The sequence below is a fragment of the Coccidioides posadasii genome, chromosome 2, assembly GCF_018416015.2.
Source record: "Coccidioides posadasii str. Silveira chromosome 2, complete sequence".
NCBI lineage: Eukaryota > Fungi > Ascomycota > Eurotiomycetes > Onygenales > Onygenaceae > Coccidioides > Coccidioides posadasii.
Window position 1 is genome coordinate 4,533,864 of NC_089408.1, and position 23,398 is coordinate 4,557,261.

The window sequence follows — 23,398 nt, forward strand, 5'->3', positions numbered from 1 at the left end:
GACACGTTGCTACGGAGAACCCCGTACATGACATTGGACGATTGAACCCATCGCAATTCAAACCCTGGGAAACGTCGCAGTCTTAAAATGGCCCGAAACAAATCCTTGGCGACCCGGCGGTGCAGTAAAAAGCTTAGCTCGCTTAGTTTGGTCATGCAAGCTGCAAGGGCAAGCTTCCTGAAACGATATGGCAATGCGCGCTCTAACCTTGACACTACATACACGCGCACACAGCCTTCGGAGAGGGGGGATTAATATTTTGCGGAGATACAGGGCAGCTGCTGAAACAGGCGTTTCTGGTATATTTATATCCAGAACCAGTCTTTCGGGGAAATGCTTCCATGCGCACGCGCCTCGAGCACACAGGCTCTCTGATTTCAAGATCTACGCGGGGGCGAGGCGGAGGAGGCGGAGCCGGGGACTTTACTCGAATGGGACATGTAACTATTTCTTGGCATTTGAAGCGAAGTTACATTTTACGTGGGGGATTTCGGGTGGGTGTGGTTAACTATGAGTTATCATAATATGTGGGTTTATGGAGCCCCGCGGGATTATCATACAGCGTGTGATTTAAGGTTAATCTGGCTGTTGGAAGCTTTTTCATGGATACTAATAATTCCCGACTTTTCTGAATCCCGCATTTACTGAGTAGCATTTAGGCACAGGATCTTCACTCCATAAATATGTGTCCTGAATAATGCCCTTTTATCCAATAAATGCATAATGTAGTTATGTTCTTTTCACTGCATTGAAGACCAGCTTCTTCGCGGTCCGAGCGGTGGCTCATCGTATGATCCCAGAGGTTCAAAATAGTAGCTACCGCAGAATATGAAACGCGAGTAGACGATAAGCCGGTGAACGGCCTCCATGGCTTGTTCATCACGGTCATCGCCTCTTGGAAGTCTCATCGAATATTTGAACATTGCACTTAAATCCCCCCCCTCCTATCCATCGGCATTGTCATCGCCATCGTCTTCTTCATTCTCATCGTCGAGGACGGGAAACGTCAAAAGTGCGGCAACGCCGCCCAAACCGTCTAATCTTTTCCCACTTTCGTGGTCAGAACTTAGTACTCGAACCTCCCCCCCTTCAACGTCTCTCACGCGATCAACTAGAGAAACCCATCTCTTTCTTTCGTGCACGTCTTGCGCCCGAAAGAGCCTGTTTGAAATTAATAGAATACCACCGCCTCGGCCAACCGCACCTTGGTCAACTGCTGATTCTACTTCTTTAGCCCCGTACGTGGCTTTGTTTGTGTCCATCCTCAAATGATTGAAAAATGTGTCCATAATTGCTGTCTCACGGGCATACTTCGTATTAGAGAGACGCGCCTGCACCGACGGAGACTTGAGGACTTCGGCCAGCGAATGCACGTGGCCAGACGACGAATGCACTACAATCATGCTTTCTAGAAGAGGCTTCAATTCCGGCTTGCCTAATGACGCGGATTGAATGTGCTTTTGGAAGCTGACGGCAGTAAAACCAGGGGAAGCTAACAGTATAGGCCTCGTTGACGTGCCATTACTTGTCGTTGACGACGTTATCGAGCCTCCAGAGGTGTCCAGGAGGCGAAGAATGGTTTCGAGGGTTACTTGGAAAAATTTAGCCAGGGCCTGGGGCCGAATACGTCAGTAAATTTCGAGATGTGGACAAAGACGGCGGCATTTTTTTTTGGGCTTGCCTTGTCGTGGTCACTCCCTCCTTGTCTTTTTCTAGGTATTGTCATCTCAACCTTCTGCTTGAGGACGGTCTGAAACTGGCCGATAAAGCAGATATTTGCCAAGCCTTCCTGCATTACTACTGCTACAGCCTCCGCCCTTCTTTTGTAGCCCTCATCCACGGCATCCTTTAGCATCTCGATAGCGACACTGTCCCATCCCCCCACTTCACCTGACTCTGTGCGTTTTTCAAGGGTAAAATTCCGTTGGAGCTCTAGATCCAGCGTATGATGTTGACCAATCTTTGTATATGGGTTCTCTGAGGCGATCTGTCCTGATACATGAAGCTGGGAACTTTGGGGGTCAAAATCCAGGCTCTTAACCCGAATTTGCAACGTCATATGGACTCGTGACGACGAAGTTGTCCCGGTTGTGGCGGTAGTCGTAACGCGACGGATAGCGCTGGCTTTCAGCAGGTCATGGGGCCGGATTAGATTGTACGCATGCCACTGTGGACGGATACGTTAACCAGGAGGGCACAGCATAAACTAAGAGACTAATACCACGCATATACCATATCCTCTGGCTCCTCAGGGAAGAGCGTAACTGAGCCTGAGCCATCCTGCTCGATATTCTGTTTGATCAGCCTCATTGTTAACCCCAATCCCAAACCCCACCTTGATGCGATTTGGGAGTTATACAGGCCTGAGCGTCAGGGAGTTTGGGGCTTGGTCTGATAATTATGAAACAGGCTGCCAAGTGGCCTTGAGATTAAAAAAAAAAACTATGACGCTTCCGCACCGATGGCTTGGAACAGTAGATCATATGGGTGTATCTCCTCCACTGTGCTTCTCAAAGTTGCGGTGACAAGCCACGTTCAACTGCCTATTTTTAGGCTTTCCCCTCCAGACCAACGACGTCCCAAGCGTGTCACGGAATTGGGTTTCGCCGAATAGCTTGTTAGTAAGGAGTAACTAAGCCAGCTACCTGCGTGTATGTACAATGATGCACGCCAGCTCACATGATTTTTTGTGTATTCCGGAACAAGTGATATTCCTCAACCGTGCAACATCACTTCATATCACCCAGGACCAATGGAAAGGGTAGCATAAACTTATCAATAGCAAGCAGCCAGGAAATAAAAAAGTGATTGCCGGAGGGGTGCGCAACAACATCTCCAGGATTCATGTGCTCTTGATAGCACTGTCCATCCTTCGTTCATTCCCAGAGAAACCCATTACTCAAGAGGCCAGGGAGCAACAGGCCTCAATGGTCCAAACGAGTGGTGTTGCACACTCTGTACGGGGTCAAACCGTCCTCGAGTCCCACGCACTGTGTTTGGTTCATTGCCATGCCTGTTATCACCAATTCTTGACTGAACCTGGCGCTGTGGAGGGATGTTTTCTTTGTTCTCATCAGAGCCCTCCTCTATCAGTAGTGGAGAAGCAGGCTGTTGTTCGTGAACATGTGCTCTTCCTTGCGCGACAATAAAGCTGTTGAGTTCATCAGATGACGGATCTTCCCAGATTTGACCTTGAACTAAGAAAGGTCCATCATGCGGTTCATTTGAGTCTGAATCGTCGTCAAAAACAATATCCGGATCGAAGCTAGATGGAAGTCTTCTGTTCTCCATTCTCCTCACGAAGCTATTGTTGCGAATTATAGGAGTGATCTCTTCGAAGTCATAGGAAATTTCTCCATAGTCATCTTCATCGGAGCTTGCCAGAGGGTCAGTCGTCAGGGAATCAGAATCGTCCTCGCCGAGAAATCCCAAATCGATTTGACTAAGCAAAAGGCCTTGATATCCACCTAAGCGATTATGGCTTCTGTCTCTGGGAGTGAAATCATTGCCATGCCCATCCATGGACGCTGTCAAGGCTTCGCCGTCCGATTCGTTCCAAAGAGACTCTGTATCGTATGCAGTATCTCCATTGGACTCGATGTCACCGAAGTTAGAGTCATCCGTGCATTCTAGATTCTCGCAATTTAGAAGTGAATGATTAGGCTGCCCATTTATACTTGACTCAGAAGCAGAGTCGTCGCTATCGGAGGTGCTTCCCAAGGTTTGGTAATATTCGCTGGGATCAACCTGGGAGATAAAGTCAGGATACTCTCCGCACTGGGAGTTGATTTCCATGGACTGGTTATCCTCAGGGACGCCATTCTGAAAAACAAAGCTGCAATCGTCTTCATTATTGGAATCACCGCCCAAAGGCTGGATGTTCTCAGTGACACCAATTTGGGACACAAAGTCTTGGTCATTTTCTCCAGTGATTCCACGAATAGCGCCGTTAATCATGAATTCCATAGGATTATCAGGCCAGTCTCTATTATTGCCATGGTTCGACTGGCTGTTTTGCATCAGATCTATGTTTTAGTCACCTGGACAGGATGATACACATACTAGTTCAGGTGCCTTCCTTCACCCTGTGCTGGCGCCATGACTGCTGGATAGTGAAGTTTGGTTGAATTCAGAACAAAGCTAGTTCAATCAAAGCTTTGAACTGAAATGCCTCTTCTATCACAAGAATAGACTGTTGAGGAACAACTTTTGATTCTTCACCCTCAAATTTCAAACATAAGATGAATTTGTTTGGAAGCCAGACTTCCAAACGAAGCTTTGCAAAATCAGAGCTGAGATATGAAAGGTATATCACAAACCACTGTGATTACTCAGGCAAACACCTTCTCCCAGGAGAGGGAGAAGAGTAGGATGTTTCTTCGTGATGCTCACTTTGTGGAAGAGAAAGTCATAAACAGATGCAAGTGAGATTTGCTTTGGCCTGTTGGGAAATACCGCGTTGTTGTTCATGCTTCGCTAGCGTGGTTTGATATACTATATGAAGTACTGACTGGCCTGCACGTGAACATGTTTTGATACTGTCATGATTTACTGTATTCCCTGGGACTCTCTGTGAGATTTTTTCTAGAAACCAGGCCAGGAAGGGAGCGAAGAAAGGAATATCTGGAACATGGGATGGCCACTGCCTTTGATATCTCTTAGGGAGAGGTGATTTAAGAAACAAATGTAAAGGTGTCATATCGATAAGGATGATTACATCCTAAAAATTAATTGGATCCCCGTCTTTGTGGGTAGTCGGGTCCCAGCAGACATTCTGATATTCGTTGGTCTCCATGGCTTTCATATCCTGTTCGGAAAGCTCAAAGTCGAAAACGTTGGCGTTCTCTACGATTCGAGATTCTGTGACAGATTTTGGGAGTGGGATCAGGCCCTACCATGCGATAGAGAAATTCAGTAGCCGTCAATGTGGATAAAGCAAGGAAGGATGAAATGGTACCTTTTGCAGACTCCATCGGACCAGGATTTGAGCCGGGGTCTTGTTATGCTTCTTGGCCAATTCATGCAGAATTGGTTCGTCCATCTTCTGCGCACGTACAAGAGGGCTGTATGCTTCAACAACGATATTACGCTTCCGAAGCCATTCGACAATGTCTTGCCTGGGAAGCCAAGGGTGGATCTCATATTGTCCGACATCTATCTTTCCTCCAATAGACTTGTTGTATTCTTCCAGTTCATCAAGATGATGGACACCATAATTTGAGATACCAATTGAGCGAACTTTGCCCGCCTTTTGGGCCTCAACAAGGGCACGCCATGAACCTTCACGGGCGTCTCGCCCTCCATAGGGGGCATGGAGGAGGATACTAATGGCCGGTCAGATACTACCACCCTGACAGAGAGACATATTGCAATTTGGACCTACAGATCATAATAATCCACTTTCGCAGCCTTCAAGCTCTCCTCAATGGACTGCTTCGTCTTCTCATATCCCAAAGATCTCCATGGGACTTTGGTAGTAAAAAAAACATCTTCCCGCTTCAAGCCAGACGCTCTAATCGCTTCGCCACACTCTGCTTCGTTACAGTACGCCTTGGCAGAATCGATCTGTTCTCCGAGTTAATGTTACCGGTAGGATTATATCAAGCTATGGCCAAGCATGTGCAAGATTTTTATAACGATGGGGGGAATATACGTGTCTATATCCTGTCTCCAACGCCTTCAATGTCACTTTTTCAGTGACCTCTGGAGGTCTGTTTTGTCAACAGTCAATGTCTAGCTTGGAACTTGTTTTCCTGTTAAGGGAGACGAACGTTTGATACACCTTACGATGAAACAACGGTTAGCATAGTGATTCTCCAATGACACTTTATGGCAATCCTGCAATTCAGCTTGGAATTTGGAATGATTCGAGAAGAGCGAATGCTGATCCAGATTGATAAAACTGGTAACTTTATATCCGAAATAAAACTTGTCTAGAGCCAAAATGCCAGGGAACTCGAGAAAGGAGATATTAACCCATTGATGATGATGCTACTTACCCCAAATCCAAGCACCGGAATCTCATATCCCGAGTTCATTTTATACGTTGACTGCAACGTGAGTTTGGAAGCCATGGTTACGAATTGGCGGTGTGTAAAAGATCTCTGTATGTGGTGTGTGATAAATGATATCGGTGCTATCCTAGATGAAAGAATGATCATGGTTTTGAAGCTCTCTCCTCGGGTGCTGGCACCTTTTATATAGCCATAGAAAGTACGGTTTACCCCTCCTTAGGTTCTCTGTTCCAGTTGCACCCAATTAAGTGGAGAACGAAATCTTGCTGATGCGTGAAGTTTATGTGCGTGGTGACATGGGATCCAAGCATTCCCCGGTGGCTGAACCTTCGGCGATGAATGCTGCAGCGAGGCCAGGCAGGATGAATAATGCATCAATTGAATGTAAGTAACAGCGGCTGACTCAAACTAGAATATCCTTTCCTATTCTCCTCTTGCTTTATGCTCTATACCCCGGAATTTGATATCAGAACATTTCCTTGGCCTTCGGTTTTTTGCGGGGTTGAGAGCCTTGGTTAAGTCTTGCTCCATCCGCACTCCATGGTGCTGGCTTGAACAACCGAATTGCTATCCTTGAAACCTGATAATCCAGACACCTTTTTATCCACACGTACAAATAAACATGGCTGAACAAGTAAAATTTTTTTGATTTCTTGATGAGGTTCATGCAGGAAAAGCATAAAACATGATGCTACAAGCAGAGGAGAGACAGGGAGATTCATTGGCGAATAAAGAAAAATGAAATAGACGTATCAGTCGTCCATGGAGAGCCACTGTCACATACTGAACAGGAGGACATGCCGCCGGATCATGGAAATAGCCGAACTGGAGTAGGACGCTCATCAAAATATTAAAATAGATGTCACACCGTACTCCATTCAAATGGGGCAACGCCTCTGAGCGATGGCGGTATGTCTAAAGAGTATTCCCCGCTCCCTGGATCATGGTGCCCAATTTGCGCCACAAGCTTTGGATCATGATGGAGTCATTAAAATTTCGACCAAGACCGTCCCTATCAACACAAGCTCTGTCGCAATCAAGCACCCTCTCTCAGCCCCGGGTCACCATTTACTCATCATCTTCCTCCTCCTCCTCAAGGGTCGTTTTGGCGATGCGGTCCAAATCTCTCTGGCCGGTCTGTGTGATTCTGCGACCACCCTTCTCCTCATCTACCTCAACGACACCGATCTTCTCGAGAGCCTGGACAATCTTGCGGTCAACGGCACCGCTGGCGTTGACGTGGTGGGATGGGCAGGAACCGCGGTTTTTGGTTCCTCCGTGGACCTTTCGTAGACGGCCAACACCGACGGTCTTGCGGAGGTAGATGTGTCGGGCAACTGAAGCAGCGCGGACATAGAACCTAAAAAATCGAAGTAAGCACCATGTGCAGTCTTAAACTAATTCGGCAAACCGGTCATCTAGATCGGCTAGAAGTCTCGGGCTCATACCAATCATCGGACTGAGGAGGGAGTTCTCTGGCAGTGGAGGTCTTGACGGTGTCAACCCATCCTATAAATTTGAACCATATCAGCATCACGCGATTTTCTCTCACGGGGGATGAGTGAGGTAAGTCTATTGGGAAAAGATCAAGGAGGCGTGGGAAATAGAAGGTTGACGCACCTGGGATTGGCAATTTGCCTTGTCTCTTCAAGAAAGCGGAGTACGCATTGATGAACTTCTGCGCCTATACGGACCAACAGTATCAGTATCGTTCCAACGCAAGTCTGATATAAAAAAACCACGAGTTTTCTGAGGATATGGCGCTGGCGGCTGGCTCGTCTTCCCAAAGCTTTTGCCAGATTCATATTTCGTCTTCGCCCGGCTATCGCACATTCGAAATATGCTCTATCATTGATCCCTAATCGGACATTTTCCCAGACCCAAACCCCAGCCTTTCTTAAAACCCTTCCCAGAACGCTCTAACCTCGTCTCTTCTCACTCGAAAAACGAACGTCCGCCGCCTCGGAACCACGCATGCCACAGCCATTCCTCATATAATGAACATTCAACACTTACATCCACATCGCGAACGGTGACGCCTCCCATGGCTGCAAAGGTGTAATCAGCAAAAGCCTCGAATCGAAAATCAAGAGGAGAGCACGGAGGCTTCTGTGGGAGCTAAGAAGGGTGCGTTTGTCGGGTGGTCTGTCGTCGCGCGTCGTTGTCGGGCTCGAATCCCCTCGAAATTTCAATTCATTTGACCTGCTGAGGTTGTGTAGCGCGCTAAGCGTAGTGTGGTGTGGAACCTCTCCCCCGATAGCTCGCTTATCCTGTTTTGTCCTAGTGCTACCCTAGACGCTAGTCCTGATATAGACTAGTCCCATTTTTGGCATGGCATCGCAAGCCAGCGTTCTAAAAAAGCAGTCAAGTTTTCCTATTAGTTAACTAGTTGAAAATATTTGTTCGCCTATTACTATTATTACCATGTTTATCATCACTATTATATGTTAAACATCAAAAATATACTCTTAAGTATAATGTTCGCGAGCAAGAACTTTGATCCCTGAAACAGACAAACGCCTTTGCTTCTCAGCAACCCCAAGAACGAATGCATTCTAAAGGCTCAACGCTTCCTCCCCACGGAGACCTGCGCAATATCGTACAAATAGGGTATCGATAAAATGTGGATGGCGTATCCCGGGTGGTCTGCACCGTTTGAACTCCTCGAGAGCTTCTTCAACAGTGTAACCTTTACGTTCGATGAGATATGATGTAAGAAAAAATCCTGTTCGATTAAAGCCGTAATGACAGTGAACACCAATCAGAGGACGAGGTGCATCGGGGTCGCTCTGGTTCTTGACTTGGGAGGAAATCTCTTCCTCAAGGCGATCAACAAGGGCGACAAAGTCATGAACTTCGTCAACTGTCGGAGGAATCTTGGACACTGTCGGAAGCTTGTGGTATTGGATGCCACCATTATCGAGCTGACTTGGGTTATATACGGGGCTTTCATGACTAATGTCAATGATCGCGAATATTCTCCCTTTCCACTTTTGTACGAAGGGAATAGGCGAATGTTCTTGGTCGAGCTCACGTAATGTCTTCAACGCAAAGAACGTATCGCCAATCGGCTTTGAGACTGGCTCCACTGCTTTCCATTTGGCAAGATTTTTCACGTCCCATTTCCCAGAGGTGGTGAGATGCTGTAACTGCCACCCGATGCCTAGACGAGAGTCGATGTCGTTCGCCAGGAAGCCTTGTATCAAACCAGATAGAGCACGATACGTAGCACGGTCATAAAGAAGAGCATGGGATGCCGGAGCGGGGAATATAAACGACCTAACAGCCGCCTTCTCTGAATGGCGTTCGCCGTGGAACTCGATATCAATCTCGGAGGTAGCGGATAACGAGGGACGCACTGTCCCATTTGTCGAACCCTTCGGGAGATGACCCTGGATTAGTCCTGTGCCGGTTTCTATTTCATCACAGGCAGATTTGTGGGTGTCTGGGAGTTTGCTAAAGTATTCAAGGATTCTCGACACTTCTATTGGTTTCGTGATCGGGTCTGATTCCCCAGCGACAAGCAGGAGTGGAACTTGGATGCCCTTCCACATCTCTTCCCCAGGTATTCCGCTAACAGTCTTCCCGCTGGCATCGTGTTCTGGAAGCGTGCCCCATGCCATCCTCCTCCATATCGGGGTTCGGCTTTGCTCATTAAATCGCAGCTGAAGTTTTCTTGTCCCGATATCTGCTTCACTTCCCGTAAACCTCAGCACACTTGGACTATTAAGGCCACCTCGCCTATCCCATTTTCGCCACGCATTGAATATGGATTCCGGGATATGCAATAATCTCCGAAAGTGTGAGGTAGTGGCTTTGGAAGGTGGGGTTGCCTGTGGACACAGGGCGATGAATCCAATGATATGTTCTTTCAGTTGGGGTGCGATTGGAGATATTGAGGAAGCAATCAGAGTCGCAATGGAGCATCCTAAACTGTGTCCGATGAATATGACCTGTTGATTTCTGGCGGTATCCAGATGCCGCTCAATTGCGGTTGCAAGAAGGGTGGCAAGCGCCTCCACAGAATAAGCCGACCAAGACTTTGGCGAGAACGTAGACAGCCCACACCCAGGAAAATCAATACCAAAACAAGGACCGACATTCGTAAGTGTTGTCAGAATAGGGTGGAACTGGGCAAGAGAGCCTCCCAGCCCATGTACAAACACGAGGAGTGGTAAAGGGTATGGTTTCGTGGGAAGCTTTTCAATGTGAGGATGAGGGCAGAAAAACGTCCTGATGGACGGATACGTCGCGATAGAAGTTGTGTAAGAGACATTGGATGAATGCTTCTTTAACAAACCGGGATCGTGGTCTTTGTCATCTAATTATATCTAATTAGTTCGAGCAAACAATGCAAGAAATTACTGGATCCTACCTACCATCGCATATTATAGTATCAAAGGGACTGAGGCCACGCTCATCATCCTCGAAGGTATCATCTTCGCTAGATGATTCCGTACTCTCACGAGCCCTGTTCGTCGAATACGGTGGCCGATTGTCGCCGTTTCGAAATGACTTCTTCCTGGACCGTCCGTGAATCTGTCTGTAAATCACGCCAGAACCTAGCGCGATAAGGGCAATTGACGATACCCAAGACAGGAGGGCGAGGGAGGCTCTATCATCCAAGCTCCCCTTGCCAGATATGACGCTATAAAATTTTGAAAATGTGCATTGAGCAATGAGATCGACAATCGAATCCCAGGAGAGATACGCTTTCTCTCTTGTAGAGCAAACAGCATGGTAGATCGGGGACGATAAGAACGGGGAAATTGAGAAAATGGAGTTCATTTCCATGAGTCATTCAGCGCAGCGCTTGCGATAGAAGTCTCACAGAATACTTTTGGCAAAATTGCTTTTGATTCGGGGAAATAGGGGTGATATTAATGTATTCAACTTCATCAAAGGTCCTAGTACTTTTTCATGGGGTTTCAGTATTTAAATGCGCGGATTGCAGGGTTAGAAAAAAAATCTGTTACATCTGAGGTTGAGCAGCAGTAATTAGAAAGCGGAGCCTCAGCGTTGTGGTGTAGAACCAATTAAGCAGTCCATCAAGGTAGCAAGGCATTTCAAACAGTTGTACGGAGTACAAAGGGGACTTCTTTGTAAGAGTGCGGCACGGTCTTTGCAAACTTGGTGAAAACCCACCGATGTGCCTGTTTCCGCTGCGTGGTGACTGATGTTGAAAAGTGTTTTGGCACTCCTGCGTCATCACGCAGGGCTTAGCGCCACTCCCGGCACCCTTTTTAGGTTTCTGGAGCCTCTTCCCGAATCACATGACAAACCTGGCGATCCCGAGTCCCGGCAGCTTACCTATGCCACTCCGAGTGGGCGCGCTGCCAGGGACCAGTGTGTGCCTGTGAGAGTGCTTTATTATCAGCACGGTTTATGGAGCTAGAAACGACAAGTTTTCACCATCTGTAAAACCCAAAGGGCCGGGGAGGCCTTATCCCGGAATCTCGATCAGCAACTCGCCATAGGTAGGACCCGTCGTGGCACGAAGTATCCTCACAAGGATGTTATCATCTACTGATGTTTACCTGGGGCAGCTTGAAAAAAACTCGTTGCGCATAGAGACCCTGAATTGCTAACGGACTAACTACATACCACACGCACCCTAGAACGCATGGATACTTGATATGCTAACATGCTTGGAGTCGTTGCTCTAAAACTGGTCAGTCATAGCACCATTTGATGCATCTCCGACTAATTTAGCATACTTCGCCAGCACCCCCCGGGTAACACGTGGTTTTGGCGGTTTCCACCCCTTCAAACGCTGTGCGATTTCTTCGTCAGAAACATCCATTGTGAGTTCGTTGGTATCCGCGTTGATTGTGATCGTATCACCATCCTGCACAACAGCAATCGGACCGCCCACTGCAGCTTCTGGGACAATGTGTCCAACAATAAATCCATGACTGGCACCTGAATATCTGCCATCTGTAATCAGCGCTACGTTTGTGAGTTTAGCTCCCATCAAGGCAGCACTAGCTTTGAGTTGTTCCGGCATTCCGGGACCACCCTTTGGTCCCTCGTATCGAACGACGAGGACGAGGTTATCTCCGCGTGGGATCTCGCCACGGCTTAGAGCGGCGTCCAACTCGTGCTCTTTGTTAAATACGCGAGCCTTTCCCGTAAATTTAGTACCTTCTTTTCCGGTAATTTTAGCGACAGCACCGCCAGGGGCAAGGTTTCCCCTGAGCACCTGGAGATGGCCGGTTGACTTGATCGGGTTGTCAAGTGGGTGAATGATAGCTTGGTCTTGTGGGAGGGAGGGGAAAGATGCAATGTTCTCCGCCAATGTCTTTCCAGTCACCGTGGGAATACCGCCATCTAAAAGGCCTGCGGCGACAAGCAATTTCTGGACGGATGGAATGCCTCCAATTTCGTATAGATCTGCCATGTAATATTTTCCGCTTGGGGCGAGGTTCGCGATAAAAGGAATTTTGTCACTAACACGCTGGATGTCATCTAGCATTAAGTGAACACCAGCCGATCTAGCCATGGCAATGAAATGAACAACGCCGTTAGTGCTTCCACCGAGAGCCATTGTCATGACCAGGGCATTCTCAAAGGACCGTTTTGTCAATAAGTCGCGCGGTCTGATGTTCCTCTCCATGCACAATTTAATTGCATCAGCCGCTTTTACACATTCTCGCATCTTCGCTGGTGATGTTGCGGGGGTAGAAGATGAACCAGGCAGAGTCAGACCCATCGACTCAATTGCTGTGGCCATTGTGTTCGCAGTATACATGCCTGCGCAAGCCCCAGCGCTCGGACAAGCATGTCTTTCAATGTCTTCCATGATCTCATCCTTAGTTTTGCTCCTGTCCCCGCCATCGTCCGGCTGGACCAAAGTATTATACGCATAAGCACCCGCGGCCTCATAGCAGGTCGAAACGTTAATGGGTCGTCGCAATAGTTTCGAATATCCGCCTTGAATTGTGCCACCGTATATCATCATGGAGGGGCGGTTGTGTCTTCCCATGGCCATAATACACCCAGGCATGTTCTTGTCACAACCAGGTATGGCAATGCAACCGTCATGGTATTGTGCGCAAGTCACAGTTTCGATGCTGTCGGCAATGACCTCACGAGACTGCAGAGAAAAGCGCATGCCTGAAATGAAAATGGTATGTCATGGTCAATGACATTTTCTTTGGCAGTGCTGAAGTATGAATTGAATCACAGACCTTCATGACCCATTGTGATTGCGTCAGAGACACCAATGGTATTGTATTGCCATCCCAGCATGCCCTGATCTATAACAGCCTTTTTCACAGTCTTTCCTAAATCCAACAAGTGCATGTTGCAGGGATTTCCTTCCCACCATACTGATGCAATGCCAACATGAGGACTCGTTTTCATGGCATCCCTATCAGGTACCCCAGCAGCATATAACATTGCCTATGGTGCTCATCGCGCGTTAGCAAAACACCAACATAATGTGATTTCTAAACATAAGCTTTATAAAATATCTTCTCACCTGGGCACCTGGGTAATCATGACCTTTTGTAATGAACTGAGAATATTTGTTCAAGGCCGGTTTTCCGTCCCGCATCGCATCATCAGGAAGACAGGGGAAGTCGATATATTTCGCCTCCTCGTTTGGTCCATCTTGCGCAATAGGAGCTTGAGAAGCCATGTTTCAATCAGCCTGTACACCTTCGGTGACCTGTCAATTGATCTGGTAGAAAAATCTTGGGTAATATAGATATTGGTAGCTCTGAGTACCTCGCCAGTCGAGTGTGTTTGGTCTAATAGGCTTATCACAGAATCCAGTCAGAAGATACCCCGAAGCTTCCAGCAGCGCCAAGTAATATTCGACTCAGCGACTTTCTCTCTACTCCGATTTGATTGCAACAAATCGCTGACCGGAACCTCTGTTTACATATCATGGACTGCTAGTGAATGCCCCTCACGGGATTAAGTTCGGCCCCGCGCTCGCTTCGGCTCAGAAGCGGCCTTAGTCACCACGAATAAGGACGTCGTCATTGGGTGTCACGGCAAGTCATTTTCCCCGGCTTGCCGATGGGGCCAAGCTCTCGAACGAAACGGCGTTTTCTTTGCATGTTTGAGGAGCTAGATGAGAGGATTGAAGCGGCAGACTACTTCAGATGAATTAATAGTTGAATTCCCGACCAGGGAGTCAAGGGTTTCGCGTATAGGACAAGGTCTGCACGTAACACCGACCCTGCAGCAAGAATATCCACAACACTGGTCGAGGGTCTGGACGTCAGAAAGCTCTCCTGACCCCGGCCGGAATCTGGCTTTTTTGTACATTGACTTGTCGGCGATGGGAAAACACCTTCCTACCTGGCACTGTTTCTTGTGCGAGATTTTGAACATTGCCAGTTAGCAGCAACCTTCGCATTCCAGGGGCGGAATTACCGACTCGCCGAGATTCAATGACGTCGACGAATGACGCAAGGATCAACTATTGTTGCTCGAGCAAGGCAGAAGAATTAACTCCAGTTGGCTGCCTGGTGTTTAAAAAAGGCGAAAGGTTATCTTTGCCTTCGGGGGATCCTCGAGAATTCGCGAGAAACAGCTGAAGTGATTCGAAGACAGCCAGTTAATTCCTAATTATTCTACTCAAAAGCATACAACCAGCATGGCAGACCATTCCACCCTAATCGGAACCTCCCAGGTCCTGGGAATCACGGCTTCTGGAGTCCTGGCCGGTAGGCAACCTCAATATATACCTCCACAGGCCGTTGTCAAAGGGCAAGAAGCTCAGTTCAACTGACAAAACCCCAGGGGGCATCCTCAATTTTTCCGTTGCACTCGTTCCAACCCTCATTCTGCCGGGGGCTACCAGCAAACGTACTTTCGACTCGTCCTTCCAGCCAGGCACACCAGTCTCCCACATCGCCTCGCAATGGCACCATGCATATGGCATCGGTAAATCGATTGTCCCGCTCGCCTCCTTGATCACCGCCTCAGTATACTCCTACTTGTCGTACCACTTCCGGCAAGGCACACTCACTCGTCAGGGAAACGTCGTCGCTGCAAACTACTACTTGCTCGCCGCCCTGTTTACCATTGCTCCCGTCCCATTCACTCTCCTAATCATGAAACCCACCAACAACAAGTTAATCGCCAAGGCAAAATCTGCAGAAACCGAGGGCCTGGTTGCGCAGAAGGAGAAGGATGTTCAGGGTGAACTGAGGGCTTCTAGAGATGAGGCTGAGGTCCAGAGCTGGTTGAAGACTTGGTCCCGCTTGAATGTTGTGAGAGGATTGTTCCCTCTTGTGGGAACAATTTGTGCTGCTATGGCCATCATTTCATAAATTCTTTATCGGCAGTCATGCTTCCTGCTTTTCAATGCATTGGAGCAAGGAGGTGTAAGGGATAACACATAATGAACCTTATCTTATTGTTAAGATGTTATGGACCACCGTGAATAAATTAAACAATTGACTATGGTGAACTTGGGGCACCGATTAGCCTAATTGATCGGCCATCAAAGTGCATGTCTATTATAAAAAGGCAGATTGTAAATTCGAACACGGAGAATAGCCTCCTTATCCTTGTGACGATTATTGCTGTCCGAGAGTAATAGGGGCAGGGCGATGCATTAAATACACCGGAACTGGCAACGGAGCATTGTGTTGCAAATGCCTGTGGAAGTCTAAGGTAGGAAAGCCAAAATTCGCCTTTGAATCATTAAGTTGGGCAAGAGCTTCGGGTCCAAGAAACCGCCGTGTTCTTCAAGATAGACTCGCTCGATGTCCTCTCACACAGTCGAAAAGACCCCCAAAAACATGAGACAGGCTACTTTATGAGAATTTGCTTTCATGATCTGTTTCACCACCGACACTCGTGTCGTCCGTTTCGTCTCTTTCGATCGTCGCCCACATATTACTACTTTCGGCCGTAGACTCATCTGTGTGCTGAGCATTGGGGTCTGTTTTTTGGGCCGTCACAAACCCGACATTCTTCCCGCTACTTGAATGTGGTCGGGTTTCTTCAAGGACATCACCATTCCAAGGCTTGCATTGCTTGACAATCTCTCCACAGCGGAGACACATCCAACCTTCCCCTTCTTCGGCTTCGAGCTTTTGCGCAATACAAGCAAAACAATATATGCACCCACATGGTATTGCTTCGTAAGGGTTTGTGATATCTGTTTGGGCCGACCCGATTATACCACCAGATGCGCCGCCCACAGCCATTACGTCAGATTCCGACGATGCCGTAGGATTCTGCTCTTGATAACAGATCGCGCATGTTCTTTCCGGTAAAAAGCCTAGTGGTCCCTGGTTTTTGGCATCCTCGTCCCCTTCGTCCTTTACACGAAGGGAAGAGACTGTCTTTTTCCATGCCCTCGAAAGCCAACGCCGCCAGCGGCCAATACCAACAAGAGGTAATAGAAATAGAAGGAACTCAGTGAAGGCATGCCAAACAAGTTGACGATTAAGGTATTCAAATGATACCTCGCGGCTAACTTGCATCGATGGTGGAGTTAACCGCATTCTCAAAAGACGGTCAACCAATGTTCGGTATCGTCCATTGATAAGAAAAACAAGAAAGGATACCAATGCTGCCATTGAATGAACGGTCGAAGCGGCGTTTGAAAGTTTCGCGAGTGATTTGACGGTGGGAGATGGCTGAACACTGTTAGAATACCAAGCTTCGCCCCCGTACACAAGCCATTCATACCTCATCGTAACCTCCTTCTTGATCTATCATCCAAGCATCCCATTTGTCCCAAGCATAACGACCTCCTACAGTTAACAGTCCGTAAAGTACTTTCTGCCACTTTGTTGGCGGTTTATACACTGGTCCTTTACTTCGGCTATCGGTGTATTTCAGGTTCTGGAGCGCGGCACCATACGAAGCGTTATGATCCCATATCGATAACTTGAATAAGATTGCGCGGAGGGCGAGCTCGATTTCGTGGGACCAATCTTCCCGCATGTGACGCTTAAACATAGAATCCCGTCAGCTTTCAGAACCATCAAAAGAGCAATTCTCCAATATCACCATGAAAGCAGATTTTCCTAACCCCAAAGTATTTCAGCCCTTCTCCAACTTGGCCCTTCAGCAGCCCCAGTAGCTCCTCATCCAACAACTCTGCGTCAACCTGGCCCACTCTGAATGCTGGCCGCGTTCCTTCCCTGCCCTTGATGGTATCCCATAACGCGAATCCACTATTAGTCGCTCTATGCAACGGATATGGAAGATTCCTAATGGCTGGAGGAAGTCGGGTGCGTGGATCGACGCTATTATTCCGGGCTTCAGCGTCGCGCTGTTGTCGGCGTTCCAGGACGCGAGCTTGAGCTGCAGCAAAATTCGCAGAAGTCATCGTGGCATCATCTTGTGCTCCCAGCTTAAGTTGTAATCTGAGGCTTTTCTGGTTCACACTCCAGATATATATTTGTATCCAGGTCCTTTTCGCAAAATGTTCATACATGAAGCAGCTCCAGCAGCCGCGTTAACTAAGGGTTGAACGAGCGAAGCCGAGGTCCAGGCTCAGACCCTGCACCAAAGTCACGTGATGGGAGCTCAGCTTCCGTTAACCACTGAACAATGTGCGACGTTTTCTGCGCCAGGTGCTTCGTGGAATGGACTCAGCTGATATATTTCATATAGTTAAACCAACAGATTTGCCTCTCTTTAGCTTAGATTTAAGTTCAAATTCCAAGCTACCTCCACTTCTTCCCAAGCATACAATGCTCTAACACAGTTTCTCATGCAAAAGAGTCAATGGCTGGACAGGTTTCCTTATGAGCACCGCGGGTAGCAGGCTTTTTCGCTCCTCTGCCCAATATCAAGCATATACCATCTCCAGAGATGAATACCAAACATCTCAGAAAGACGATGGGGCTGAGGATCGCGGCATCCATCTGACTGTGAATAGGGTGTGTTGGAAGAATCTATCCTATTCAACAGGACTGAGATTGCTATCGTCGCTATGTGGTGAGTCCTTTGAGATTGGCAGATTCACTTGGCTTCTGCGATTTCACGCATAGGAGGCCGAAAGATATATACGTACATTCGCGAAAAGCCGAGTACCACATATTCGATGCCCTCATCCGTCTCCCACTAACATATCACAATGCCTGTTACTGCCCTCGGCGTCGCATTTCCGTTGTAGGAGTACGGTGTCGAATTCTTGTGACTGATTCTGATCCCGAGAATACGAGGGGTGGTTTGTTTCTGCAGGTATCTGCAGGCGAACATTATCTAGAGAATGAAAAATTTGGTGCACAGCAGAGTACATCTGTGATCTTTGTGGAAGTAATAGAGATATCTCGACATTGGCAGTATATCAGCCTGTCCTGTGCGACCTATTTAAATGTCTTGATTGTCCTGCATCGACATTCGGTCATGTGAGATAGTCGTTATATCATAGAGTACCTTAGCAGCTGAAGGTCTTGTTTGGGATGCACACTCCATTTCTGCTCTTAAATTCTCGATCTCGATCAAGCATTGGGCCTACAAGCTGAAGTTTCAAGTTTCTGGCAGTTACCGCGTCTACTGTACTCTCTGCAGCTGGCCCGTGCGCGGTAGTTTACTTACTTCACGCTTAGCGTCATTGGCCTCTGGCAGACGAACTGTTTCGTTGCTGGTGGGGTTGGCTTCCTTCCAAATAATTATCATACGCGCAGAAGATGTACCCTTGATTCTTCCTCTCTACCTTTCCATCTTGTAGCTCTCTAGCTCCTCGGTGGCCTGCCATGCCTCCTATACTTGAAGTTCCCGGGGAAGCAAATCCTTTGTCACGCCAGACCATTTTAAACGCTCTCTTGGCTGCATCGTCCAACACCCAGGTCCAGGTGCAAGCTGGTACACAGCAGCTTCAGAACTGGGAGAAGGAGGATGACTATTACATTTTCTTGCAGGTATGTCCTCAAGCCTTGACCCGGCATCTCAACTTGAAGCTAATTCGTGATTTGACAGGACGTTTTTACTGATTACTCCGTCCCCGAACAAGCTCGTTACCTCTCAGTCATTCAACTCAAGAATGGCGTCGATAAATACTGGCGGAAAACGTCACCTAAGTATGGGATATACACTGGCTAGAACGGTCGGATGTGGATGTTAATTGCTTTATCTCACAGCGCGCTTAAGCCCGACGTTAAACAGCGGATTAAAAGTAGAGCTCTTGATGCCGGGCTGGTAGAGCCAGCACCGCTTCTTGCTCTCCACAATGCTCTCATGATTGCAAAGATCCTGCGCTATGAGTTCCCTACGGAATGGCTAGTTACCCATGAGTAGTTTTGGAAACTGAGGAGTTGCTGACGGATTTTCGTCGTAGGCCCGATGCTATCACCAAAATTACCCAGCTACTTCATTCATCTGTCGAGCCAGGCGCCAATTCAATACAACTGTCACGGTCACTTCTTATACTCCTACAAGTTGTTAAAGAACTGTCGACGGGCAAAGTGTTACGGATCAGAAAGGGTTTCCAGCTTTTGGCCCCGGAGTTATTTCGCACACTTGCGAATATTTATGTGCAAAGAGTGGAAAGAGTATCTCGCCTATTGAATGGAGATACTACAGATGGCGCTGGTGCGTTAGAAGCCGTCGAGCAAACTTTGATCGCTTTGAAAATCATCCGTCGCTTGATTATCTCAGGGTATGAGAATCCTAACAGGAATACCGATGTCCAACAATTCTGGGCACTCACTCTAACACACTTTGCGAATTTTGTCAACATTTCGAAACAACAACCGGCCAACCTAGATACCCATTTTACGGCACTGATAGGGAAACATGCCATTCAGTTATCGAAACTTCATCTAGCGATGGCTAAAGACCACCCAGCTGGGTTCGCATTGCTTCCCCAATCCATTGACATGGTTAAATTTTATTGGGACCTGGTAACAGAACTCGGGAAGTCATATGGCTCAAGTGACCTTTCTCAGCTGAGGATTGAGACTGGTGGTGACGCCGACAGTGAAGAGAAGACACTCTTGGAGAAACTTGGGCTTAAGGGACTTCTTTTGCTCAGAGCTTGCGCAAAGCTTGCCTTTCATCCAGTTCAGACCTTTAAATATCAGCATCCTGAAGATAAAGAGGAGCGAAACTCAGCGGTTCAGCTAATCAAGAGCCAATTATTTGTAGAAGGTTTTGCTGTTCAGGTTATGGAGCTACTGGTTACCCGCTTTTTCGTATTTCGAGCAGGTGACCTGCGAGAATGGGAAGAAGAGCCTGAGGAATGGGAGAAACGTGAGGAGGAAATAACTCATGCGTGGGAATTCTCTATCCGCTCTTGTGCTGAGAAATTATTCCTCGATCTCATAGTTCACTTCAAGGATTCATTGGTCCCTAAGCTTTTAAATGTGTTTTACTCTTACGCAAGTAAGTGTCCCACGCCCTTGAAATACCATTCTCTAACACCCATACAGCTCCACAGAATCACGACATATTGCTGAAAGATTCCCTTTACTCTGCAATTGGGCTGGCGGCTGCATGTTTGGAGAAGACATTGGATTTCAATGCCTTTTTAATATCTACACTTATCCCTGAAGTTCAAATCCAGCAACCAGGGTATTATATCCTCCGGCGGAGAACTGCCATTTTACTTGGCCAATGGGTGCCGGTAAAACCTAGCGAGTTGGATAGAGATTCTATCTATCGGATTTTCCAGCACCTTCTCAATAAAGATGACCCTACAAACGACCAAGTAGTAAGAATCACTGCTGGTCGGCAACTAAAAGCGGTCCTGGACCCATACGAGTTCACCGCTGAAGGCTTCCTGCCATTCGCACCTCCAATACTACAGTCCTTGATGAACTTAATCCAAGAAGTTTCGTTGCCAGAGACGAAAATGGCCTTGCTTGAGACTGTTAGAGTAGCCGTAGTGAAACTTGAAGACCACGTATGTCCTGATATAAATGTTCTAATCCTTTTGACATGAGCTAATTGCTTTATCTAGATATCCCCATATGCGGATCAAATTGTTACCCTTCTGCCATCTCTGTGGGACCAGTCTGGAGAGGAACATTTGATGAAGCAAGCAATATTGACCCTCCTGTCTTCCATCATCCACTCCATGAAACAAGAATCCGTTAGATATCATCCATTAGTTCTCCCGCTCATCCAGAAATCAATCGAGCCCGGATCGGTATGTAATCATGATCTAACATCTTTGCATAGTCGAGTTGCTTACCAACTAGTTGTTTAGGAATCCCTCGTATACCTACTGGAGGAATCCCTTGACTTGTGGTATGCTGTGTTAGCGCAAACTCCAAGCCCGGCTGGTTCACAGATTCTCTCTCTCTTTCCATCCCTTTTCCCTGTTTTCGAAATCGGAACCGAAAGCGTTCGACAGGCTCTCGAAATCACGGAGTCTTACATACTGTTAGCTCCGCGGGAATTCCTAGATGGACAAGTCCGCTTCCGCCTTCTTACAGCGTTAGAATCTTTTCTAGGGCCGAATGTGCGCCCACGTATCGGCTTGGTCCCTTATCTTGCGTCAGCACTGATACGGATTGGAGAGACTTCTCCCGAGGCAAAAGAACAAACCTATACGCTGATTGCGGAGTCGTTTGTTAGCAGTTCTTTCTTGCGGACTCTTCTTGCCGGTCTGAATGATGCGCACGAGGCGAGCTTCTCCACCGGCCCGAACAAAAAGTACTCACCCATTGATGGTGTTGCGGAAACTGATCACTTCTCCGTGCTTGCAAGGCTTGCATTGGCCAATCCAGGGGTCTTCATGTCAGCTGTCAGGGCCGCAACGTACCCTGTCCCTGAAGAACAAACACTTAAATGGATACTAGAAGAGTGGTTTTTCCACTTTGATGGCATCGGCGATATAGCGACTAAAAAGCTCCATACCCTAGCATTAACCCATCTCCTCTCTATAAACGGACCTTCATCCCCGCCGCCAGCTTATCTTCTCAATAATCTTCAATCCTATCTTAGCATTTGGACCGATGTGATCACCGAGCTAGCCGATGACGGAGATAATATGGGTGGTCAGGCAGGTGACTACCTGGTGAATTTCAACAGTAGCAGCACGTATAATCCCGAAGGAAAGTACCAGGAAAACGAACCTCCTGAAACCACCCGTCGTCGTGTATGGACTCTTGCCGATCCCATCCACCAGATCAATATACGTGATTATGTTACCGAGCATCTCCGTGCTCTCGTCGAAGTGTGCGGCGGCATCGATCGATTCCGTGAAGAGTGGCTAGTCAACGTGGATAAGGAAGTGGTGAATGAGTTCGCAAAATTGGGTGTTTTCTAGCATGCCCGCTGCATAACTTTCCTCATGGTTCGCTTTTCGAGTTGGCATCGGATGGTGGCGTCAAGACAGTGGCGTTTTAGATCGAGGTGATTCGGCTTGGATGGAATGCTTCTTCGTTCAGCGCCATGATTAGATGTGTAGATCCTCCATGTAGACACTCTCCGTGGGTTATGCAAACATCTCAAGCATTTGAATTCTCCTATTGTTCTTCGTTTGGAGTCGCTCCGGGGAACAATCCAGAACTACTCCGTAGTCTCTTGTAAATCTCATATGTTGCCTTTCAATTTGAGCTGATGGGCCCGGAGTCTAGATATTCATTAGCTCATTAGGGTTCAAGATGGAAGCCGAAAAGCTCCTGAATGGCAACCTAGGAGCATATAAAAGCGACTGCCTTCTCACAGTCCGAACCGACAGAAAGAGAACAACCCCAAAAACTGCCACTTCCCTTTTCTTTTCTTTTCTTTTTTTTTTTTTTTTTAATATAATTCTTCCTTACACCTCTTGAAACGAAGTCGTCCGAAGTTCTCCCTCTACTTGCCTCTCTGGTCCTCTAGCCTCAGCCGGTGGCTTCTCAAGGTCCTGTCACGTCATTGGCGTTAACGAAGGACATCATTGCATGCAAGATGTTATGGCCCTAAAGGCTTGCAGGAGGCATTTCTAGAACTAAATTGGTGCTTCGCGAATGACAATGGGGTCCTGGCCGCCCGAAAGGAGTATGCTGAATAACAATCCTGCACCCTCTACGGAGTACACTGCTGCCTTGCCTGCAATTGAACTAAGCATGGCAACTTAATACACAGTGGCAGCTACAAGAACAGCTGCAGGACTGCTTTGTATATTCACAACACTACATGGAATGCCAGTGCACATCAAGGGATGGTTCGAGGAAGATAGCTCGCATTGATTTAGGCAAATAGCTATTTGCCCTATTTGCTGACCACCTTTCACTATTGTTTAGCGATTAATGATCCATAGATCCTACGATCTCAAATTACAACGGATATCTCGATTGCTTTGGCCGTAAGGGACGTTGTCCTCGATGTTGGTCAATAGCAACTTGCGCCTCACCTACGCTCGATAGTAGTGGAAAGGAAGTTAAATAGATATCGAGTTGGAGATCTCTCTGATAGTCCATTGAGTCGCTCTTAAAGGACTACTATCCAACTATGAGGCTTTCGGGGTC

The 23,398-nt window shown here is 47.5% G+C and overlaps 10 protein-coding genes across 10 annotated transcripts; 2 read left to right on the forward strand and 8 right to left on the reverse strand.

Annotated features, from left to right (window-relative positions):
* Positions 1-850: 850 nt before the first annotated feature.
* On the reverse strand, positions 851-1,403 carry DOM34_1 (Translation factor pelota; the record flags this gene model as incomplete). The annotated part of the gene is made up of 1 exon (XM_066124305.1): positions 851-1,403. The coding sequence occupies one exon, from the start codon at positions 1,401-1,403 to the stop codon at positions 945-947; it is 459 nt and encodes a 152-aa protein (XP_065980385.1). The 3' UTR covers positions 851-944.
* A 185-nt stretch (positions 1,404-1,588) lies between these two features.
* DOM34_2 (Translation factor pelota) lies at positions 1,589-2,310 on the reverse strand (the record flags this gene model as incomplete). The annotated part of the gene is made up of 2 exons (XM_066124306.1): positions 1,589-2,167; positions 2,233-2,310. 2 exons carry the CDS (start codon positions 2,308-2,310, stop codon positions 1,589-1,591), a joined length of 657 nt encoding a protein of 218 aa, XP_065980386.1.
* Positions 2,311-2,895: 585 nt separating this feature from the next.
* On the reverse strand, positions 2,896-4,100 carry D8B26_003917 (uncharacterized protein; the record flags this gene model as incomplete). Its single annotated transcript, XM_003071627.2, has 2 exons — positions 2,896-4,009; positions 4,063-4,100. 2 exons carry the CDS (start codon positions 4,098-4,100, stop codon positions 2,896-2,898), a joined length of 1,152 nt encoding a protein of 383 aa, XP_003071673.2.
* A 340-nt stretch (positions 4,101-4,440) lies between these two features.
* Positions 4,441-6,074, reverse strand: D8B26_003918 (uncharacterized protein; the record flags this gene model as incomplete). The annotated part of the gene is made up of 6 exons (XM_003071626.2): positions 4,441-4,891; positions 4,958-5,324; positions 5,384-5,565; positions 5,654-5,711; positions 5,772-5,782; positions 6,000-6,074. 6 exons carry the CDS (start codon positions 6,072-6,074, stop codon positions 4,721-4,723), a joined length of 864 nt encoding a protein of 287 aa, XP_003071672.2. The 3' UTR covers positions 4,441-4,720.
* A 1,008-nt stretch (positions 6,075-7,082) lies between these two features.
* On the reverse strand, positions 7,083-8,060 carry RPS19 (40S ribosomal protein eS19; the record flags this gene model as incomplete). Its single annotated transcript, XM_003071625.2, has 4 exons — positions 7,083-7,374; positions 7,463-7,523; positions 7,635-7,698; positions 8,031-8,060. The coding sequence occupies 4 exons, from the start codon at positions 8,058-8,060 to the stop codon at positions 7,083-7,085; spliced, it is 447 nt and encodes a 148-aa protein (XP_003071671.1).
* A 509-nt stretch (positions 8,061-8,569) lies between these two features.
* D8B26_003920 (uncharacterized protein) lies at positions 8,570-10,808 on the reverse strand (the record flags this gene model as incomplete). Its single annotated transcript, XM_003071624.2, has 2 exons — positions 8,570-10,335; positions 10,394-10,808. The coding sequence occupies 2 exons, from the start codon at positions 10,806-10,808 to the stop codon at positions 8,570-8,572; spliced, it is 2,181 nt and encodes a 726-aa protein (XP_003071670.2).
* A 757-nt stretch (positions 10,809-11,565) lies between these two features.
* Positions 11,566-14,061, reverse strand: D8B26_003921 (uncharacterized protein). Its single transcript, XM_003071623.2, has 4 exons — positions 13,746-14,061; positions 13,498-13,668; positions 13,205-13,418; positions 11,566-13,130 (listed from the first exon to the last, which is right to left on the reverse strand). Exons 2-4 carry the CDS (start codon positions 13,654-13,656, stop codon positions 11,677-11,679), a joined length of 1,827 nt encoding a protein of 608 aa, XP_003071669.2. The 5' UTR covers positions 13,657-13,668; positions 13,746-14,061; the 3' UTR covers positions 11,566-11,676.
* Positions 14,062-14,497: 436 nt separating this feature from the next.
* D8B26_003922 (uncharacterized protein) lies at positions 14,498-15,484 on the forward strand. The gene is made up of 2 exons (XM_003071622.2): positions 14,498-14,695; positions 14,772-15,484. The coding sequence occupies exons 1-2, from the start codon at positions 14,626-14,628 to the stop codon at positions 15,302-15,304; spliced, it is 603 nt and encodes a 200-aa protein (XP_003071668.2). The 5' UTR covers positions 14,498-14,625; the 3' UTR covers positions 15,305-15,484.
* A 283-nt stretch (positions 15,485-15,767) lies between these two features.
* PEX2 (peroxisome assembly protein (Peroxin-2)) lies at positions 15,768-17,448 on the reverse strand. Its single transcript, XM_003071621.2, has 3 exons — positions 17,023-17,448; positions 16,677-16,940; positions 15,768-16,624 (listed from the first exon to the last, which is right to left on the reverse strand). The coding sequence occupies exons 1-3, from the start codon at positions 17,428-17,430 to the stop codon at positions 15,794-15,796; spliced, it is 1,503 nt and encodes a 500-aa protein (XP_003071667.2). The 5' UTR covers positions 17,431-17,448; the 3' UTR covers positions 15,768-15,793.
* A 1,133-nt stretch (positions 17,449-18,581) lies between these two features.
* Positions 18,582-22,402, forward strand: D8B26_003924 (uncharacterized protein). Its single transcript, XM_066124307.1, has 7 exons — positions 18,582-18,862; positions 18,921-19,021; positions 19,082-19,234; positions 19,279-20,324; positions 20,372-20,844; positions 20,902-21,090; positions 21,151-22,402. The coding sequence occupies exons 1-7, from the start codon at positions 18,698-18,700 to the stop codon at positions 22,213-22,215; spliced, it is 3,192 nt and encodes a 1,063-aa protein (XP_065980387.1). The 5' UTR covers positions 18,582-18,697; the 3' UTR covers positions 22,216-22,402.
* The last annotated feature ends 996 nt before the right edge of the window (positions 22,403-23,398 follow it).

What these genes read in the sequence shown, in the direction of transcription:
- PEX2 (XM_003071621.2), bottom strand. Translation starts at nt 17,430, where the DNA reads ATGTATGAACATTTTGCGAAAAGGACCTGGATACAAATATATATCTGG. An exon ending in AAGGGCTGAAATACTTTGGG is followed by an intron (nt 16,941 to 17,022) that starts GTTAGGAAAATC and finishes TCTATGTTTAAG; the next exon opens with CGTCACATGCGGGAAGATTG. An exon ending in AAGAAGGAGGTTACGATGAG is followed by an intron (nt 16,625 to 16,676) that starts GTATGAATGGCT and finishes AACAGTGTTCAG; the next exon opens with CCATCTCCCACCGTCAAATC.
- D8B26_003924 (XM_066124307.1), top strand. Translation starts at nt 18,698, where the DNA reads ATGCCTCCTATACTTGAAGTTCCCGGGGAAGCAAATCCTTTGTCACGC. An exon ending in GAATGGCTAGTTACCCATGA is followed by an intron (nt 19,235 to 19,278) that starts GTAGTTTTGGAA and finishes TTTTCGTCGTAG; the next exon opens with GCCCGATGCTATCACCAAAA. An exon ending in TGTGTTTTACTCTTACGCAA is followed by an intron (nt 20,325 to 20,371) that starts GTAAGTGTCCCA and finishes ACACCCATACAG; the next exon opens with CTCCACAGAATCACGACATA.
- D8B26_003921 (XM_003071623.2), bottom strand. Translation starts at nt 13,656, where the DNA reads ATGGCTTCTCAAGCTCCTATTGCGCAAGATGGACCAAACGAGGAGGCG. An exon ending in ATGATTACCCAGGTGCCCAG is followed by an intron (nt 13,419 to 13,497) that starts GTGAGAAGATAT and finishes TGAGCACCATAG; the next exon opens with GCAATGTTATATGCTGCTGG. An exon ending in AATCACAATGGGTCATGAAG is followed by an intron (nt 13,131 to 13,204) that starts GTCTGTGATTCA and finishes TTTTCATTTCAG; the next exon opens with GCATGCGCTTTTCTCTGCAG.
- D8B26_003922 (XM_003071622.2), top strand. Translation starts at nt 14,626, where the DNA reads ATGGCAGACCATTCCACCCTAATCGGAACCTCCCAGGTCCTGGGAATC. An exon ending in GGCTTCTGGAGTCCTGGCCG is followed by an intron (nt 14,696 to 14,771) that starts GTAGGCAACCTC and finishes ACAAAACCCCAG; the next exon opens with GGGGCATCCTCAATTTTTCC.